The sequence below is a fragment of the Ostrea edulis genome, chromosome 8, assembly GCF_947568905.1.
Source record: "Ostrea edulis chromosome 8, xbOstEdul1.1, whole genome shotgun sequence".
Lineage (NCBI taxonomy): Eukaryota > Metazoa > Mollusca > Bivalvia > Ostreida > Ostreidae > Ostrea > Ostrea edulis.
In genome coordinates this window covers 55,000,296-55,020,841 of record NC_079171.1, presented here as the reverse complement: position 1 = coordinate 55,020,841, position 20,546 = coordinate 55,000,296, and the positions used below count along the sequence as shown (strand labels likewise).

General features: G+C 35.1%; 2 protein-coding genes across 2 annotated transcripts; both read left to right on the top strand.

Moving 5' to 3' along the window:
- Positions 1–10,598: 10,598 nt before the first annotated feature.
- LOC130049752 (uncharacterized) lies at positions 10,599–17,436 on the top strand. Its single transcript, XM_056147720.1, has 3 exons — positions 10,599–10,617; positions 11,151–11,381; positions 17,069–17,436. The coding sequence occupies exons 1-3, from the start codon at positions 10,599–10,601 to the stop codon at positions 17,341–17,343; spliced, it is 525 nt and encodes a 174-aa protein (XP_056003695.1). The 3' UTR covers positions 17,344–17,436.
- A 31-nt stretch (positions 17,437–17,467) lies between these two features.
- Positions 17,468–19,392, top strand: LOC130049751 (multiple epidermal growth factor-like domains protein 10). The gene is made up of 4 exons (XM_056147719.1): positions 17,468–17,633; positions 17,727–17,867; positions 18,839–18,979; positions 19,166–19,392. Exons 1-4 carry the CDS (start codon positions 17,468–17,470, stop codon positions 19,390–19,392), a joined length of 675 nt encoding a protein of 224 aa, XP_056003694.1.
- The last annotated feature ends 1,154 nt before the right edge of the window (positions 19,393–20,546 follow it).

Here is a 20,546-nt window from a genome sequence, read left to right as displayed (position 1 = left end):
AGATTGATTTAAATGCCTTTCTGCATAATTACGAGGTAATCATCTCATTATATCAGATTCGATATCATGTTAACAAAACCTTCCTTGATTTGATCTGCCTTTCATAAAAGCATATATGTATCGGACGCTATTTGTTTTCCTAATTTCTTAATTAACAGATGTTTATCTCGTTTTTACAATGAAGCAAGTAGAGAAAAAGTTCCTTGATACAATCATAGAATACTCTGAAATATTTCACGTATATTTGTTTTTTTACATATAATACAAAGATAAAATCTGAAAGCATATGTGACTGCGTGACTTTTGCGTTCCAGAACTGTAAACAATCGAATAGGGATAGTAATTCAAGATTCTACCGAACGCCGGTGTGGAGGATAGAAAGAGTAATTAAAATACCTTTAAAACATGAATAAAGTTTAATGTTCTGATAATGAGCGGGTCATTTTTTCCTGTATTGAAATTGTTAAAATTTAATCGTACCTGTGCGTTAAAGTGCTTTGTTGATGAAAAAAAATGTACAATTGATGATTTGCAAATTACAGGAGTGATAAGTTTAATTGTTGTAACACGTAAATTGATTGCTTGTATCTTGCTTAACGTCTCGCTCGAGAATTTTTCACTCATATGGAGACGTCACCAAGACCGGTGAAGGGCTTCAAATTTAGGCCATGCTCGGCGCTTACGACCATTGAGCAGTGAGGGTTCTTTGGCGTGCCACACCTACTGTGACATGGGACATCCGTTTATAAGGTCATCTCTGAGGACCCGTGACATTTACACCTTATGCCGCGTTTGGTGATGGACCTGTCACTACCTATTTTAACGACTATTGTCACGAGATTCGAACTCCGGGCCTTCCGCATGCCGGGCGAACGCTCTAACGTCTCGGCCACTGCGGCGGTCGTGTAACACGTAAAGGACATTTCCTATCCTGAATCCTTATCTTTATGTGATTGGTACAGTTTGCCAATCATTAGGAAATTGAACAAAATTGTATTTTAATGTGACGAAAGCAGACTGATTGCATTATATGATAGCATTAATTCCGTTTACCTAATCAAGATGCAGGACTCACGGTGGGCGTGATGGGTTGGCAGGGGATGCTTACTCCTCCTAGGCATTAACTTCTGGTATATGTAGGGGTTCGTATTTGCCCAGATTTCTATTTTGTATTGCTTATGAGAGTGTGAGATTGATCAGTGTTCACATTTCATGATATGATTATATAGCTTCTTGATATAACTGATTAATGAACTACACACATGATCCCGTGAATTGAACATATCTCGTTAAAATCGTTTTAAATGAACTGCTACCTCGCAATACCGAATTTCTTATCATCCCATTCACACAGGGTCTTATCGACCGTATTTGGAAATAGCTATTACCTAAATCGTTAACGTCTCATTCTTTCCGTAAACTTGTTGAACCCCTTTCGAAAGAACGTGGGTCTTCAACAAGAGTTAGCAAACGAATAGCAAACCAATAATCAACCACTTTCCCCTGTCGACCGGTCACACCCGCCATGAGCCCTAATATCTGTCGCAATACAATTTATTGATAAAGATCGTGAGTTTTCTAGAACTTATAATGTGCTATGTATATGTAAATTATGGCAGCACATAGAAAGGGGATTATGAGGAGTTATAATCGGTCACTGTTCGTCTTATCATGTATGCCATGTGTGGAACTCTTTACCAGAAGTTCTCGCTTAGGAATAAAAGCAACCATAACGCATATTTTCTAATACTGTTGCTTGCACACATCTCTACACGTTTCTACAGCCCAGTAGCTAAGTATTTGGTTAGTAGCTTGAAAATACGGATGTATATTTAATTGTTGTGATAAAATTTAGAAATTCATTTCCAAATTAAGGAGTATCTCCCCCATGCATAGCTCTTATCCTTAGACGAATTTGACTCCACTTTTAGGCATTCTGTTTTTCCCTAAAATAGCTCTTACAAGTTTATTATTATTTCGGATTTCAAACATTTGGGTTGAGCATCACTGAAGAGACATTACTTGTTGAAATTGCGCGTTCTGGTGTATCAAAATTGGTACCGTATAAGTTTGACATACATTTAAAACATTTTTAAAAATCGACCAGGCGTATTCAACATTCTGCATCGAATAACATAATGGAAGAATGAAATATACATCTCCAGCATAATAATTAAGCGAAAATATTGATTACTCTCAAAATTGAATGTTGATGAATTGATAAATGCTAAATCGTCATAATAAAGTTAGATTCTGGGTATATTTACGAGATCGTGACCTCACACTCAACAAGTCCGTCTCACGTCTGCAAAACAGCGAATTTCATGTTAGAAATAATTAGCATCAAGTTAAATCTTGAAATCTGCTGAAATTCCTGTAAAGTCTCCATGAGTAAGTCACGTGAATTTAACAAATTGTGAGAAACTTCATCTACTTCTTTCGACGTCTCAATATGAGTAAAAACTCTCCAAGATTTATGAAACATGAAAAAACATGCAGGGAATATTGTTCTTATATGGTTGATACAGAAATGTATCAAAGTATAAAAGAAAGCTGAGTTTGCTGATTTCACGTACAAACTTAACATTTCCTTTTCCAAATATAAAGTACACATACGGAAGGATCTATTTTTATATCATGAATCAAGTTAAAATACGTTGACTGTGATAGACTGATTTGTTAAATCTCAGATTTTTTTTTTATACCAAATGGATTGTTATGGCGTTCTTGACACACTGATTTATCAACCGATAAGTCCGTTTACCTGATCAAGATATAGGGCTTACGACGGATGTGACCAGTCGATAGGGGATGTTTACTCCTCCTAGGCACGTGATCCCAGTTTTTGTATGTCCGTGTTTGCCCGACACACTACTTTTATCAACTGATAAGTTTGTTTACCTGATCAAGATATAGAGCTGATATAGGGTTTGACCAGTCGACAGGGGATGTTTACTCCTCCTAGGCACATGACCTCACTTTTTGTATGTCCGTGTTTGCCCGACTCTATATTTTGTATTGCGTATAGGAGTTATGAGATTGATCACTCTTCGTTATCTTCACCTTTCAGAACATGTCAAAGTAATTCATTCTCCTGATTTACTGACCCTACTACATGATACTACACCAGAGACACGTTTTGGAATCTTTTTCTAGTATTATCTTCGAACACGTCATCGTGATATGTATAGAACATCATCTATCACTGCAAAATCCAGATTACCTTTTCAGATTTACATATTCAGAAATAGTTGATTATGCCTAAATTATATGGAAAAACACGTCTAGATTTTGATATGTATTTCTATCATTTTGCAAATGATAACACCTTCATCCAGTTCATCGTAAATTAATATGTATAAGTTGAGTAAAATCAGTTTTTACATCGAGGCAGGCCACTGGTAAATAAGTTTATGTTGCAGGGATTTCAACAGTTTCGATCAAAGTCAAATTTTGCAAATTCAATGGTTGTCACATGTATAATGGTCTAGTTTGCCAATACAACATATTATTGGGTCAAATGCTGTCTGGCGTGCTTCATACCGATTGTTAGGCCGTTCTGAGCACAACGGTTTTGACTACGGATTACTCCATTTACCTGATAAAAATATAGGGATCACGGCGGAGTGTAGCCGGTCAATATGGAATGTTTACTTCTAGGAACTCGATCTCACCTCCAGCATATCCAGGGGACCGTGTTTGCCCAAATCTCTATTTTGTATTCCTTAAATGAGTTATAAGATTAAGCAGTTGTCTTCACCTTCCATAGGTTATATGATTTAGCACAATACCTTTTCGAATACTTTTAACTGAACAATTAATCATGGTGGACTGTTAGTCCCCGAGGGTCTCTACAGCCCAGTAGCTAAGTGTTCCGTTACTAGCTTGAAAATACGGATGTATATTTAATTGCTGTTATAAAATTTAGAAATTCATTTCAAAATTAAGGATTATCTCCCTCATGCATAGCTCTTATCCTTAGACGAATTTGACTCCACTTTTTTGGCACGCTGTTTTTGGCTATAATAGCTCTAAAACTTCATTGTTATTTCGGATTTCAAACATTTCGGTTGACCATCACTGAGGAGAAATTATTTGTCGAAATGCTCATCTGGTGAATCTGGCAAACAATGTAGGCATAGTCAACATGCCAGTATCCTTAAATAAATTTAAAGTACAATTACTTGAAAAATACATATTTTTCTGTTTGGTTGGTATTAACCCAGATTAAATGTCATCTAGACATCGAACCATGTGGATTGACATTGTCTGAGACGGGAATTCGGAACAAATTTGTTTTAATTCTTCACACGTGGGACCGAGATACATACGCCATATCCGAGGGTGTCCAAACGCCGAACGGGCTTTTGTGATTCGTCTTGACAGTATAAGCTGATATCATTTAATCTTTCTAATATTTTTATTAAAAGATTAAGAATTAAATGCAAGTGTTAATAGGTTTTAGTTAGTTACATATAACACTTTGATGATCATCTACACTATGCTTTAATGACACCAACTTCAATTTGCATTGATTAGAATACGTCGTCTGCATTGCATATACTTGATCATATTTCTCAGCTTTAAATACACAATACACCTATCCTGTAGTTATTTATCAATGTTTAAAAAAAACATGACAAACACACTGCATACTTCCCGGTGTTTATGCTGAAAGTTGGTAACATCCAATCGATCAATACATGGGAATGGACGTTTTTATGATCATACTCCTTGCAGAAATCTTATATTCAGATGGATATGGTAATTACATGTTTACTAAATCTTTGAATTATCTTAATTATCTGAAAGTAGAATATTACTTTCATTTTCAGTTATTCTAGCGATATATACGGAATAGGATGAAGAAAAAACGTTTGGTGAATCACTATGGCTGTTAATTGTCTTTCATTTTATACCAAATTTTGTATTACTTAACAATTTATTCTAGAAAAAAAATAGGGTGTGAGCGGATACCTTAAGACAAAACATTGCCTCTGTAATATATCGCTTTCCCTAATTAAAACTTATACGGTACCAAGTTGATGCACCAGATGCGCATTTCGACAAATGATTTCTCTTCAGTGGTGCTCAACCGAAATGTTTGAAATCCGAAATAACAATGAAGTTTTAGAGCTTTTACATGGAAAAACAGTGTACCAAAAAAGTGGAGTCAAATTCGTCTAGGGATAAGAGCTATGCGTGAGGGAGATAATCCTTAATTTTGGAGTGAATTTCTAAATTTTATAACAGCAATTAAATATACATCCGTATTTTCAAGCTAGTAACAAAGTATTTAGCTACTGGGGTGTAGAGACCCTCTGGGACTAACAGTCCACCAGCAGAGGCCTTGACCCAGGGATCATATTGTAAAACTTATACGTTACCAATTTTGATGCACCAGATGCGCAATTAAATATACATCCGTATTTTCAAGCTAGTAACAAAGTACTTAGCTACTGGGCTGTAGAGACCCTCGGAGACTAACAGTCCACCAGCAAAGGCCTCGACCCAGGGTTCATAATGTAAAACTTATACGGTACCCTATGCAAGGTGAAGATAACGAACAGTGATCAATCTCATAACTCTTATAAGCAATACAAAATAGATAGTTGGGCAAACACGGACCCCTGGACACGCCAGAGGTGCGACCATGTGCCTAGGAGGAGTAAGCATCCCCTATCTATATTTCCCCTTCTTCTCTCTTTATAGTGAAGTAATCGTAATTATGATTTGTCCGTTTATTGATTGACCAGATAGCATATCGTTATGTCAGGTATACAAATATGTAAGAGGGTTTGTTGATCAATTTACTAGCTAAGATCTCCAATTTATGTGTTGTATCATGAACTGTTAAATAATGTTGATCTGATGGGAGAAAGATCACTGTTCAAACAGGAAAACTGACCATTCTTAACGGCTAAAGTCTATCAATCGAATCATAACTGATCACCCGTAAAATGTCATTTTCTCTACATCGCTTACTTACTTGTTGTTAGGAGGTTTGTAAATTATTTTCTGCTAAGTTTCATTCTCTCTTTAATCATAATAACAGAAAAGAATTTAAGAAAGACCAACATCCTTTTGCTAAAATCACAAATGAAATTTGTCATGATTTATGCGTTTTAGTGCTCTGGCACAAAAGTACTAAATCGATATCCTAAAATTTTCAATTCTATATTCTATTATTACGCGGGTATGTCAAAGGAGATAATATTCCATTGATGCACGTAAATCACAGTCTTACAAACTTTTCAAACTATTTTGGATGAGAACAGTTTGCAACATGACAACATTAAAAATAGAAGCTTCAATATGACGTAAATAAATGACTGTTATGAATATATCACAAATGTACCTTGATCAAAATGAAAAAAAAAATAGCAGAGTTCAAACATTGATCTAATTGGTGATAATATCGGTAAAACACCCAACATTTATCAAAAGTGATGCTATAATCCAACAGTTTTCAATAACAAATGGTGCTTATAGGAAAATGGAAACTATAGAATACAAATGAAAAATTATACAATACAAATGGAAACTATACAATACAAATAGAAATTTATACAATACAAATGGAAAATTATACAATACAAATGGAAATTATACAATGCAAATGAAAAATTATACAATGCAAATGGAAAGTATAGAGTACAAATGAAAAATTACACAATACAAATGGAAAAGATCAAATATTGCACCGTTTGACATGCTATAATACCTATAGTCAACCAGTAATGAGATTACGTAATGTATATGGGAAATTTCAATATTTTTTAACTTGTTTCTTTCCATAATTTTATATGATTTAATTATTATTGTATCCTTGTCTTTGCCTGGTCAAATTCCAATTGAGGAACACAAGTTATTTTTGCATAACCTGGTTTGGTATGGGGACACACCTCAATGACAACTAGATGCCGGAACTATTTTTTTTCTCTCTCTCTAAATTTACATCGCAGCACCGTTTTAAGACATCTATGTAATAGAAAGTCAACGTGTACATAAAAGGTTTCTAGGGTTTGATACACATACTGTTTTCTCGTTGTCAATATTATCATATACTCGTACGCAAAGCACTATTGTAAAGCCTTTTTCTATGCATAATGATCGAATGATGGATTAAAACAAAGATAGTATATTCGTATTAATGATTTAATGATTAATGACATTTCTCACTGAGGGAAATGGGGGTGGGGGCTGTTGTTTCATTGTTTGATCCACCTTTCAACAAGGCAAACAAAATATTACATGTCACATTTTATCATATGACGTCAGTCATATTGACATGTGGATCGCAATTTGTCACTTGTTTAAACATATTTTCTTGTGTTGGATTTACTATTAGTGACAACGTTGCATGCGATAGTAAGTGTTCATGTAGTAGAAGTTTTCACAAAGTTAAAAGGCACAAATCATTGCATTTTCTGATATTTGAAGATTTATTTTGGGTAGGCCTAAACAATGCAATTTTCCGCATTGTCTCAATCTGTATGAGATGAGCGACTTCAAAATCGATCTCTATTTCTAAAGGACAGCGAAATACGCATTGCATGCATTGTCTAAACACATTTCCATCATGACAAACTTTGATACAATATTTTGATTAATAGGCTAGGCCAGACTCTGTAGAAATGAGATTAAAAATGGCGACCTTCACAGCTAGACTTTCGTCCACACTTTTTCCATCATGACAAACTTTGATACAATATTTTTGATTAATAGGCTAGGCCAGGCTCTGTAGAAATGAGATTAAAGATCCCGACCTTCACAGCTAGACGTTTCGTCGTTGTTGCTAAGTGAATCATTGTGTGGCTCAGTTGACCTGTATTTTTCCGAGTTTATGTACATTTTGATAAACGAAGGTTTGTATCTTTGTCTCTTGCATTGAATTATAAGGAATTACTTTAATTCTGGGGCAAATTATATGAGTATAACTTGGGTCGGGTCAGTTTATGCTTTTTTTATAATCCGCTTCGCTTTGCGGATTATGAAGCTTAAATTGACCCAAACCAGGTTATACTCGTATAATTTGCCCCATAATTAAAGCCATTCCTTAAATAATTTACTGCTGGAATAATTATCATACATCGAAAAGTAATTAATTGTACCTTTCACTATTTAATCATTCAAGAATGTCCAGCATGATAACAGAAAATCCATAAAACATTTTTGGTAGCATGTCAAACAAGAGTACTGCTACTCGTCTTTAAATTATAATATATATGTCTATGATCGTAAGGATATTGAACACAAAAATATACATTGAAATATTTTGACGATGCTGCCTTAGAGCGATTGCAGGTACATTGTACATATGCATAGTGGGATCCAACAATTTTAGTTTTTCCGAAGGGAGCGTGTTCCATCTATGTGATTTATCCCGAGGGTAACTACCATCCATTCAACTGATAGTGCATATAAATTTCTACAGAACGCTGGGGTGGGCTCAGAACCGCGCCTGACATAGCCTATGACATCGGAACTACCACGTTGACTTAAATTAATCACCAAATTAAAAAGAAATATCAAGCATGGAAATAAATCTACTTTGTGATAAAGATCATACAATAGGAAAATGAAAAATTCCGAAACATTTCTATTTACTAGTATCAAGAGCTGTTACGCAATACTCCTTCTGCAACGGTGCTGTATTTTGAAAAGAATGAAGTAAAAACATCTAAGTGACTTGACCTATCCCTTTCTACAAGCAAATTGGTAACCAATTAAAGGGAATGTTTGTAAATATCAGAAGTGGATGGATATGGATATAGATAAATTTCCCCAAGGGGTAGATGAGAGTATATAAAAAATATTATCATCCCCGGAGCATACAATGACAATATCTACCGTTTGCATTACTTCACCCTAGTTCTTCTTGACGTCTGACAGTTGGGAGTTTATGAATATGAAATAGGACGGAAGTCGTGAACAGATAGATAAAAGTATACGAGGCTAATGCCACAACTAATATAACATGAAGAGTAATAATCATTAGGAGTTTCGTATCTTAAGTATAATTTCATTCTTCACCAGTTTAATCTATTTGGGAGTTTCGTATCTTAAGTACAATTTCATTCTTCACCAGTTTAATCTATTTGCTTAATATAATGCAACCTACCATCCATAGCTATGGTTGAAAATAGCCAAAGAAATCGTAAGACCAAAGCACTTTCGGTGCAAACAACAAACAATATTCGGACAATGTCAGTTTTCGATATCGAAAAAGCAGTCTTGAAATAGATTAAGCAAGAATGTATCTACTTCGGATCCATTTTCTAACAACACAATCAGAAGATTTTACTTTTCAGCTTGGCGACACAGAATCCAAGTGCTCAAAGGGATGGTTAAACACCTTGTCAACTTTAAACGTGAATGTCTTTAATGAAACTATTCACATGTAAAAGACAACATCAGTTTCATGACTGTATGCTTTTCAATTTTTGAGACTGCTCTGAGCGTTCCAAAATTAAAATCTGAGGATTGTGATCACTATTTTAGATTTGTGTTTTGTATGCGTTGACATATAGAACATTTTCATGAATAAAATATAGAAAAACTGTAAAAAAAAAAAATATTTTCTTTGAAAAAGCGAAAATGACAAACAGCGATCAATCTCATAACTCCTATAAAGAATACAAAATTAAGAGTTGGGGAAAACTCTGGACATACCAGAAGTGCAAATGAGTAGTAGAACCCCCTGTCGACCGGTCACATCCGATGTGAATCGTATATATCGACTGGGTAAATTGAGTAACCCGTAGTCAAAACCAGTTTGCAGAGAACGCCCTCAATTGGTATGAAACATGTCGGACAGCATGATACTCAATGTTATTTTGCTAAATTAAATCATTATAACGACCAACAAATTGCGAAATAGTTTCTTGAAATGAATGATAATACTTTTTGATGCTATACGATCAAAATGTATGCATTAGACGAAGAATATGCGGAACAGGATCTGAAATAATCCTTTTTATGAAAAAGACCCCGTTACCAGTTATGTTAAGATTCAACGTGCAATTACAGCAAAACTAGTGTGAGTCTTCAATTCTTCAATCAAACTCACGTTCAACTTCAGAAATTCAACACGATGACCCTATGAAGGCAGAAATTGAAAAAAAATGTACGGACCCATCGTCGGATACCCACGAGTGATCTCTTCTTTTACTCAACACCCGCGGGCGAGCTCGCCAAAAATCATCATATGTAATTAATATGCGCGGGTCATTTGATTGGCTGCTGCACAGAGTCACGATGGCAAATCAACGAATCAAAGTTTATGTTACATGTACGTATGTATGCTTGGCATTGACAAAAACGTTTCCGTAGTTTACACACCGATTGCAAATAAATTCACTCATTGGTGCATTTCGCAATTTGAGAAAGATACTCCCCTATAATTTTTTACTGGCATTTGGTGTAAGTGACCTGTACGATTTGTCTTTAATCGTTTTAAAACAAAAGAGCTTTTAACGGGGGCAAGATATTTATCATAAATAACAAATTAATACACATATTTTAAAAATTGAAGAGTTCCAACTTCCTGATTGGCTATATATAATCAACAAATGAGCATATTTGACGACGATATTATGGCGAGTGTGCCCACGGGTGATGAGTAAAAAACGAAATCATCCTTTGGTATCCGACGATGGTATGGACCATGAATATGTGTAGTAAAATGACATCACTGCAAGAATGAAAAGTCGCAATTCACCTTTTGTACGTCATGCAGTCTGTTTGTCATGTTTAAACATTTCTTTACTTTTCTCTAGATATTGCAAGAATGAAAATTCGCAATTTCTAAAGAAGGGAGTTGCACTGTTTACAAGATTTGCTTTTGTTTGGAAAATGAAAAGTTAGCCATTGAATATGCTGATGATTAATAGTCTAATCTTTGCCTAGCAAACATTAAGATGAGGACCACATTTATACATGCAACGTGTGCATGTTCATATGCATCGTGTCAGATATTATCTTGAAATAAAACATACTACACATTCGCTAACTCATGACTTTAAAGTAATACGATAATTTACAGATTATTTATCGGCTCAAACTTTTCCGTTTTCTGATTTTAACAGGGTGTGAATTATCATTCAGACAGATATAAACACTATTATTGATTTATCTTCTTTTCTTAGATGACTTATCAAAAGGCCAGTATACAGAACAGTCGAAAACTCGACCATGTGTCCCCACATCTGATTGTGCGGCTAACAATGCAGTTGACAGAAATGTTGGCTCATGTGTGCGGACAGAGGCATTTGGTATTAACTCCCAGGATAAGACAATGTGGTGGTTTGTGAACCTTGGCAATATCTACAGCATATACAGCGTCAGAATACTGTTTAAAGACTACGGGCCAGAATACGGTACAGTGATTCACAGTATTGTGTCCTTTTTCTGATACGTAAATTTACTTACACATTTTCGTAGTTGGGCAATGTATATCACTGGCAATGGCAATTACCGCATTATCCCACCACAGAACGCGATAAACAGACTTGACTTATACTTCTGGAAATGCTTTATACGGGATTCGTGTACAATGTTTGATAATGATTTCAAGGAATTATTGTTTCATTTATCGGGATAAAAAGGAAGTATTCAATCGATGGAAAGTAATTGCTATAAGAGAACACAGATATATCTTCTTATTCGTACCGTAAACTTTGAAATGTATCGTGAATAGATAAACATCAAAATTCTTTTTAAACCTATTTGTTGAAAAAAGAGAGCAGAAAAACAGCAGTTGAATGCTTCACATTTGTAATGATTTCAGGTAGCCTTCATAGTAACGCGTGCATAAGTAAAACAAATTAGTCAAAAATCAAAAGTTTGGACGACATTGTATACCCCCCATTTTCTTTTGTCCCAATCACTAGAATTTAAAGAAGACGTTGCCGTAACGCAGCTACATTACTCTTACCAACCTTTTGGCATTGATTAGCGTTCAAAAACTTGGCATTTAAGCTTTTCCAACACACAGAAAACGTTACATAATTACACACCAATAAACAAATGTAAGCATCCAGGTTACTTAAAGCTGTTACGGGCTGAAATGTTAAACCGTAAAGGATATAGCACTCATTTTTATGTAGCAATATTCAATGATCACCTGCATTCATATCTCTCAACTGATTCGATACACAGACACCTATTTTGCGTATCATCAGTTTTCAAATCAATGTAAGCTACCGAAAAATAAGTTGATACTACAGCTGCATTTGAAGCCAGTATTTCGCAAATTATGTGGTCACTATAAATACATAGTTTACCAATACAACCTGTTATTAAGCAAACTGCTGTCTGACGTGTTTCATACCAAATATGACGCCGTTCTTTACAAAGTGATTTTGACTACAAATCACTCCGTTTACCTGGTCAAGATTATAGTGGTGACGGCGGGTGTGATCGATCGACAGTGGATGCCTACTCCCCCATAGCACATGACCCCACCTCCGGTACGTGTGAAACTTATACGGTACCAATTTTGATGCACCAGACGCGCATTTCGACAAATAATGTCACTTCAGTGATGCTCAAGTTGAAATATTGGAAATCCGAAATAACACAAACTTGTAAGAACTAAAAAAAAAAAAAAACAAAAAAAAAAAAAAAAAACCAAAAAACAAAAAACCTCCTGAGTACCAAGGACTGGAGTCAAATTCGTCTAAGAATCAGAGATATGTATGCATGATGGAGATAATCCTTAATTTTGAAATGAATTTCTAAATTTCATGACAGCAATTAAATATACATCCATATATTGAAGCTAATAACGAAGTACTTAGCTACTGAGCCGTAGAGACGTGTATGTCCTGGAATCAGTGTTTACCCAATTCTTAATTGTGTATTGGGTATGACAGGGTGACAATAAGGAACACTGATCAATATCATAATTATCATAAGGGATACAAATAGAGAGTCGCTAAAAATGAAAAATATAGTGAAATGGATATAAAAATGAGCATTGACTGTCATAACATCGATTCCGTATGAGGTCATTCTTGAATGAGAAAAAAACATTTACATTTTAAGACATTTTTATTGAAATTGTGATTCTTTATGAAAAATGTTAGTCATCCGAATCTGGGTTATATATGATACGCGTTCCTTTTTTGAATTTGTTTTTGTCGCATGATTGAATGTTGACAATGACTTTTACACTAAATGCTTTAAAAATTTTGTATGTCTCCTGTGACATTGAGGGTCTTGGAACATCAAGTGTTAGATGCTCGTGGGTTTCTTGTCGCTGTATTTGAGAGTGGATTGTTTTTGTCCAATTGAATGTGATGTGTCTGGAGTTCAATTAGACAGTTGATATTCACTAGATAAAGGGGTAAATATGTAATAAAATATATTAGTGTATTCTGTTGACCATGTGAACGTTAACCATCGGTTTTCGAACACTCCGAAAAAAATATGGCATTCGTATCTAACAGGGAATTGCTTAATAGGATGTTTTTCGTTTTGTGTTTGAAGAAATCATTGTAAATGTCATGTCACTGTTTTAGTTCATTTGAGCTTATAACTCAAGTGAACTATTCTGACACCTTTTTTTCCGGCGTCCGGCTGTCTACAACTTTTTGTTAACATTTTAGACCTCTTCTCCAGAACTAATGGTCCAGTTTCACATCATAGTACAAAACATCTCTGCGCAAAGGACTTTCAAGTTTCTTCACATGAAGGACCAAAATGCAAAAGTATGGTAGAGTCATTTAAAATCTTCGCAAACACCTCTGAACCAGAGAAGATGAAACTTACATGAAAGCCTTTTGACATAATACAGATTCAAGTGTGTTCAAATAATGCCCCCCCCCCCCACACACACACACTCCCTGTGGGATCGGATGGGGTCATAAATGGGGGATCAAATTTTTACATGCAAATATATTGGAGCATTCTCTAAAATATGTTCAAGAACCACTGGGTCTTAAGAATTGAAATTTACGTAAAAGTTTCCCGAAAGAGTGAATAGTAATGTTTGTGAAAGTTATGATTCACGGGGCTAGGGCGTCTAGGATGGGACCACAAAAGGGGATCACAATTTTACATGTGAGTCTATAGTGGAAATGGTCTTCTGAAGAACCACTGTCCCACAAAAGTTCGATTTTACATTATATACAATAGATTCAAGTTTGTTCAAACCATGGTCCCCGGGAGTTGGATGAGGCCACAATAGCGGCTAATACTTTTGCATTCATATACATTAGTACATATTTTAACCTTCTTTCCTGATATAGAGTAGATTCGAAGTTGTTCAAATGTATCATGGGGCCACAATAGGGGTTTAAAGTTTTAACTGCTGATTTATATAGGAAAACTCTTGAAACATAGCTCTTAAACTTTTTAAGCCATAACTTTCATATTTTGTATATACCTTATTTACGGAAAGACATTTCATGTAACGCAATGTTTTGTGATCCTGTGACCTTATCTTGGAAGTTTGACCTACGTTTTATAAGACTCTGACTTATCCAATACGCCCTGAACTATTTAAGATACAAATGTATATCTTTCATTCATTGTACATCAATTTCCTATGGCAAGGCCTTACATTTCATATCATATAATTTGACTTTGCGCACGGCGTTCGACCACCTTTTAAGAAAACATAACCTAATAAGTTTCTGGAACTATTTTAGGTAGGGTTCTTTATGGCAAAAACCTTGTGACAAAATGGTGTTTGATCCTTTTACTTTGGAGTTTGACATACTTGTTTTAAAAAAAAAATCATTGACCTATGTTATGAACCTTTTAATATGAAGTTTTCGTATTTTGTAGACATATTTTTTATTACAATACCTTGTTATACGTGGGAGTTTAATCTCGTGGACAAGAACAACAACATGACGAAAATGGTTCAGGTGGGCGATGTGACTCATAGTCCTCTTGTTAGCTCAAGTGAGCTTTTCTGATCACTCGTTGTCCGTCATCTGTTCGCATGTCTGTAAAATTATCATATTGACTTCTTCTCCAGGACCATTGGGTAAATTTCAGGGATTCAAGTTGGTTCAAATGAAGGATCGTAACCCCCTTCATAGAAGAGATAATCACAAAAACGCAGATGTAGGGTGGGGTCTTTAAAAATCTTCTCTAGAACTAATGGGAAAAAAAACAACCTCAAATTAACATCAAAGCTGTTTGACATCGTGCTGATTTAAGTATTTTAAAATCATAATACCCGGGTTTAGGTGGGGCCACAATCGGGGATAAAAGTTTTACATGTGAATAAATAGGGGGAAATCTTTCAAAATCTTCTCCTCAAGAACCAGTTGGTCATTTGAGTAGAGGTTTACCGGAAAGCTTTCTGTTGTAAAGTACATTCAAGTCTGTTCAGATCATGGACCCCAGGGTAGAGTGGGGCTACAATAGGGGATCAAAATCTTACATGCTGAAATATAGGAAAATTATTTTCCTGAGAAATTATGGACCAATTTCAAACAAAGTTAGTACAAATAATCTTTGGGTGAAAATAATCTACATTTGTTCATATGAAGGGTCATACCTCTTCCAAAAGGAGATAATCACAAAAATAAAAACTAGGATGGGATCATTCAAGCATCTTTTACTCAAGAACCGCAGGGCGGGAAAAGTTGAAATTTACATGAAAGCTTCCTGTGATATTGAATGTTTAAGGTTTGTAAAATCAAGACATCCGGGGATGAACTGGGGCCACAAAAGGGGATGAAAGTTTTACATGCGAATTTACAGGGTCAATCTTTAAAAGTCTTCTTCTCAAGAGCCAATGGGCCATACGAGTGGAGATTTACCTAAATACTTCCTAGTATAAAGTAGATTCAAGTTTGTTCATATTATGGTCTCCAGGAGTAAAATGGGGCCACAATAGGCAATCTTTAAAATCTTCTTATCACGATCCAATCGACCAGAAAAGTGTCTCATATTTACAAGAAATCATCCTGGCATTGTGGAGATTCAATTTTATTAAAAAGATGTTCAACGGTGGTAGGGTGGGCTAGAATAGGGGATCAAAATTTACATGCGAATTTATCTGAAAATCTTCAAAACTCTTCTCAAAAACCACTGAGCCAGAAAAGTTTTTATTTGCATGAAAGCTTTCTGACATAGAGCAGATTTAAGTTTGCTAAAGCCATTGTCTCAGTAGTAGGTTTTGGCCATTTTAGGATATCAAAGTTTTACATACAAATATGTAGGGAAAATCTTTTAAAATCTTCTTCTCAAGAACCGCTGGTTCAGAAAAGTTTACATTTACATGAAAGTTGGTAAAAAGTATGGTCCCCGGGGTAGGATGGAATCACAATACAGGATCAAAGTTTTACATACAAATATTGAGGGAAAAATGTAAAAACAAATTCTCAAGAACCATTGAACCAGATACATTTACATTTACAAAATCAAAACTTTCTGACATAGTGCAGATTCAAGTTTGTTAACATCACGATCCCTAGGGTTAGGGTAAGACCACAATAGGGGATCAAAGTTTTACTTACAAGTGAATATGGAAAATCTTTAAAAGTCTTCTTAAGATCCACTGGGCCAAAAAAAAATTACATTTCTAAGAAAGCTTCCTGACATAATGCAGATTCAAGTTTGTAAAACCAATGTCCCCGGGAGTATGTTGGGGCCACAATAAGAATTCAATTTTTACAAGCGAATATGTAGGGAATATCTTTAAATATGGGTCAAGGTGACTCAGGTGACGGATGGGGCCCATGAGCCTCTTGTTTTTGATGTGGTTTTGTTTTCGTATTCCTGATCATTGAGGAATTGTCTACATCATCTTCGACCATCTATAAAATACTCGATCGGGATTTTCTGCAAGGCTGAAAGGCTGTTTCACTTTTTCGAGACATAAAACCAGCAAATTGAAATGACTGGCCTGTTCATAAATAAATTCATCGTTTTTCAATTTTGAAGATTTCAAAAAACTTTTTTTTTCATTTTCATCAATTTTTAAACATTAAATATTGGGAATTCCGTCACGTAACCTAATTCAAAGGTATGGTGTATTTTTAAATTACGTCACACAGTGTGTGAAGTATGAAAACATTCATTTTGAAATGTTTGTTTTTAGAGGCGAGACAACGAGGACGTGTTGCAGGATTTTCCATATATCTGTCTAAGCCTTCAAACAAGAGAGATGAGTTGCTGTGTTATAAGGATGAACCACCAGGGCTGCCACCGTTAGACTTTAACACAACCTGTATTGGATACAGTCAATACCTCATGTTTTACAACGAGAGGTTGGGTGGAGTTACTTATGATGGATACGAAAATCCAACTTTTACTGAATTATGTGAAGTAATTGTGAAAGGTTCAAAACTGTCTTCTTTAATTTTCTTACGATAAATGCTGTAGCCATGACGATTTCCAGATATTTATTTAACCATGACAATTACCCCGATATCATGCATATCTAATCGGTGTAATAAAAGTACAAGTTCAGCAATTTATTAAACCAAAAGGGGTTGAAATGTTTGGACTTCTTGTGTTTGCTTTAGGTTGTAAAAAGACAGGCGTTTATGGAAGTAGTTGTAACATAACATGTCCTCGCAATTGTAAAGATCAGATATGTAACATCGCACATGGAGCGTGTTTTGAATGTTTACCTGGATGGATGGGAACACTTTGTGAAAATAGTAAGGTGTTTGCAGTAGCGATAATTCGTTTCATTTCAAATTTTTAGAGTGTGAATAGTATACAAACATCAGTATAATCATTTTGAATGGCAGGATGTTCTTTGGGGTCGTACGGTGACAGATGTAAATCCAAGTGTGATGGACATTGCCTCGAAAATTCTCCGTGTAATCACATTAGCGGTCGTTGTGACAGAGGTTGTGCTGCTGGTTGGATGGGAAAGCAATGCAATTTACGTATGTATATTTCAGTATATGTAATTGATGAGACGAGTTTGCGATGAAATAAGAGGGGATATGTAAACTAATGTTTGACAAAGAATAGCTGTTTCAGTGAATAATTTTTATACTGAGTTCAGGAAATAAAGAAGAACAAGAAGTTGAACTTCCATGCCTGAATTAATGAATTACAAATTCTGTTCATTTCTGAATAAACACAATACTCTAAAACATATGTATACTTGCTGCTTTTGAAATTAGAACATTCTCGAATTGATTTCAAAAGCATGATATTTTAATTTGTAATTTATCGCTGCAACGATATGATTACTTGTGTAAATACGTATAGTCCGTTAGGCTTTGAAACACTTTGCATTGTTAATTTCGCAACGAAAATGATGGCTGATAATATACAACCAGAATAAGGTGGAGTGCATTTTGTGTCTTTACTCGTTACCTCACAAATAACAGTCACATGTCTCCCTTAGAAAAGCGAGGTAGTTAGCTTGTGTTACATTTAAAGGAATTGTATATGTGTCGCTACATGTTTTGGTAGCTGGGAACCTGTGAGTGATCGCTAATGAAAAATTGTTGACAATGACAATAAACAAGTGAAAAAAATTGAACAATGATTAATCAAAGAGCGGTCGAGGCGTCAAACAACATTCGACCCATTGGCAATTAGTATTTACAAATACGATCACTAAAACTACCATAGAATTTAGGAATTGCTGCCTTTAAACAAGATTACTGTAATCCCTTTAACATCATCTTTTTTGTCAGCAACCTTCCTGCACTTATAAATCGACCATACGCAGATCATGTTCTCGTGTAGTAGATTCTATGGTGTCTTAGATTTTCAGTGTACTTGAATGACACAATTTGATTCATTTTCGATTGATTTAGTAGTGTTTTTCTTTCAAGCAATATCATTCATAATTCAATCACGATGACATTTGACACTGTGTACATCTCTGAAACAATTACAGAGTGCAGAAATGGAACATATGGCCCAGGCTGTGTCCACAACTGTAGTGGACACTGTCTAGATGACGTCATCTGCAACAGAGAGAATGGACATTGTGACAAGGGATGTAGTCCCGGGTACACAGAAGATCATTGTGATCAACGTCAGCATTTTACTTTCTAATATTTTGTAATTTTATCAAAATATAATGCAAGGAACCGTTCCTCTAATGATCCACGTGCTCATAGGCCTTTAATACGTTGTAAAATTTGAATTTCACTTACAAAGGAGATTTTATACACATTATCTATACTATTCCATATACAGGATCTGTGTTTCTTTTTGACAGCCTGTCGTCCAGGGTTCTTTGGTAATCATTGCAATGAGCGTTGTAATAGTCAATGTTTAGCTATCAAACATTGTCGTAACACGGACGGAACATGTATCGACGGATGTAGAGATGGATATATTGGGGAAAGGTGTGACAAATGTAAGAAATTTACATATTTATATTTCATGAAATTTGTGCCCAGTGATTTGCATTTTAAGGCTATATACTGTGTTGTATACATATAAATAATTTTCTTATTGCAGCATGTGAACATGGATATTTTGGTGCAAACTGTTCTGGTGTTTGCTCTGAGAAATGCATTAACGGATGTAGACACACTGACGGGGTTTGTGAGTGCGTGCCTGGTAGCGTGGGGTTTCAGTGTAGCAAAGGTATTTATTCATACCTATGTTTAACGATATTGAATCGTTGACAAGCTAGCATGCCTAAATCTATTGATCAATGTAGTGTTGCAGTTTCTTTTTCATTTTTGTTGTGTTTGATTTATTTGCTTTTCAGAAATAAATTTGCAATACAACATTGCTCGTATGAATGCGAATAGCCGTGGTATAATAAACTAACTTTTCTCACATTATCACCAATGTGAAATCGACTTTACCCATGTGATACAGCCATATGAGATTTTCTGTCTCACACTGCTGCAACGTCATTTGATTGTGACGTAATATATTGTTATTTGCGTTACACGGTGAAGAGCTACGTTACATGGTGAAGTAAAAATAGTTTGCATTTTCTTTAAAATTTATTGTAGTATACTTTCTGGTGGACAACCTTGGGTTTTTTAGTTTACACTACAATGTAAACCATTTTGGGTATGCTCTTTCTGCCTATCTAATTATTTTTTGCATTAAAGTTCAAATGAGAATTTGATACTTTAAAATTTTGTCAAAGCTCCTAAATTTTTGCACTAAACTGTAGGTAGAATGTGAGAAAAATAATCTTTCATTATTTACTCGTGTGGGAAAGCCTCGTTCTAGACTGCGAATATTGTCCCCTCGATGAAATGCACTCGTACTAACGAAGGATTCTATTAGTATTTTAACCTTAAACAATTAAGTACAGTTCCACATCAAAATCAGGCAGAGAGTGATAAGTCGACATCTTAGTATTAAGCCGATACTTATGTATATAATAACATTGTTTATAGGGACTCATTCGGTGATATTATTTTTTTTTCATATGGCAGACCTTCACAGAGCTGTGCTGCTAACAATAGAATACACGACAAAATATGACTCATAAAAAAGTTTTATATTCTTAACGATTTTGTTAAACGACAATAACATAGATTTGCATATGGCTTATATAGAATGAAGACGGCTACTGTCTACAGATATGTTGTCACAATGACAATTTGCTATGTGTTACAATAGTCTAA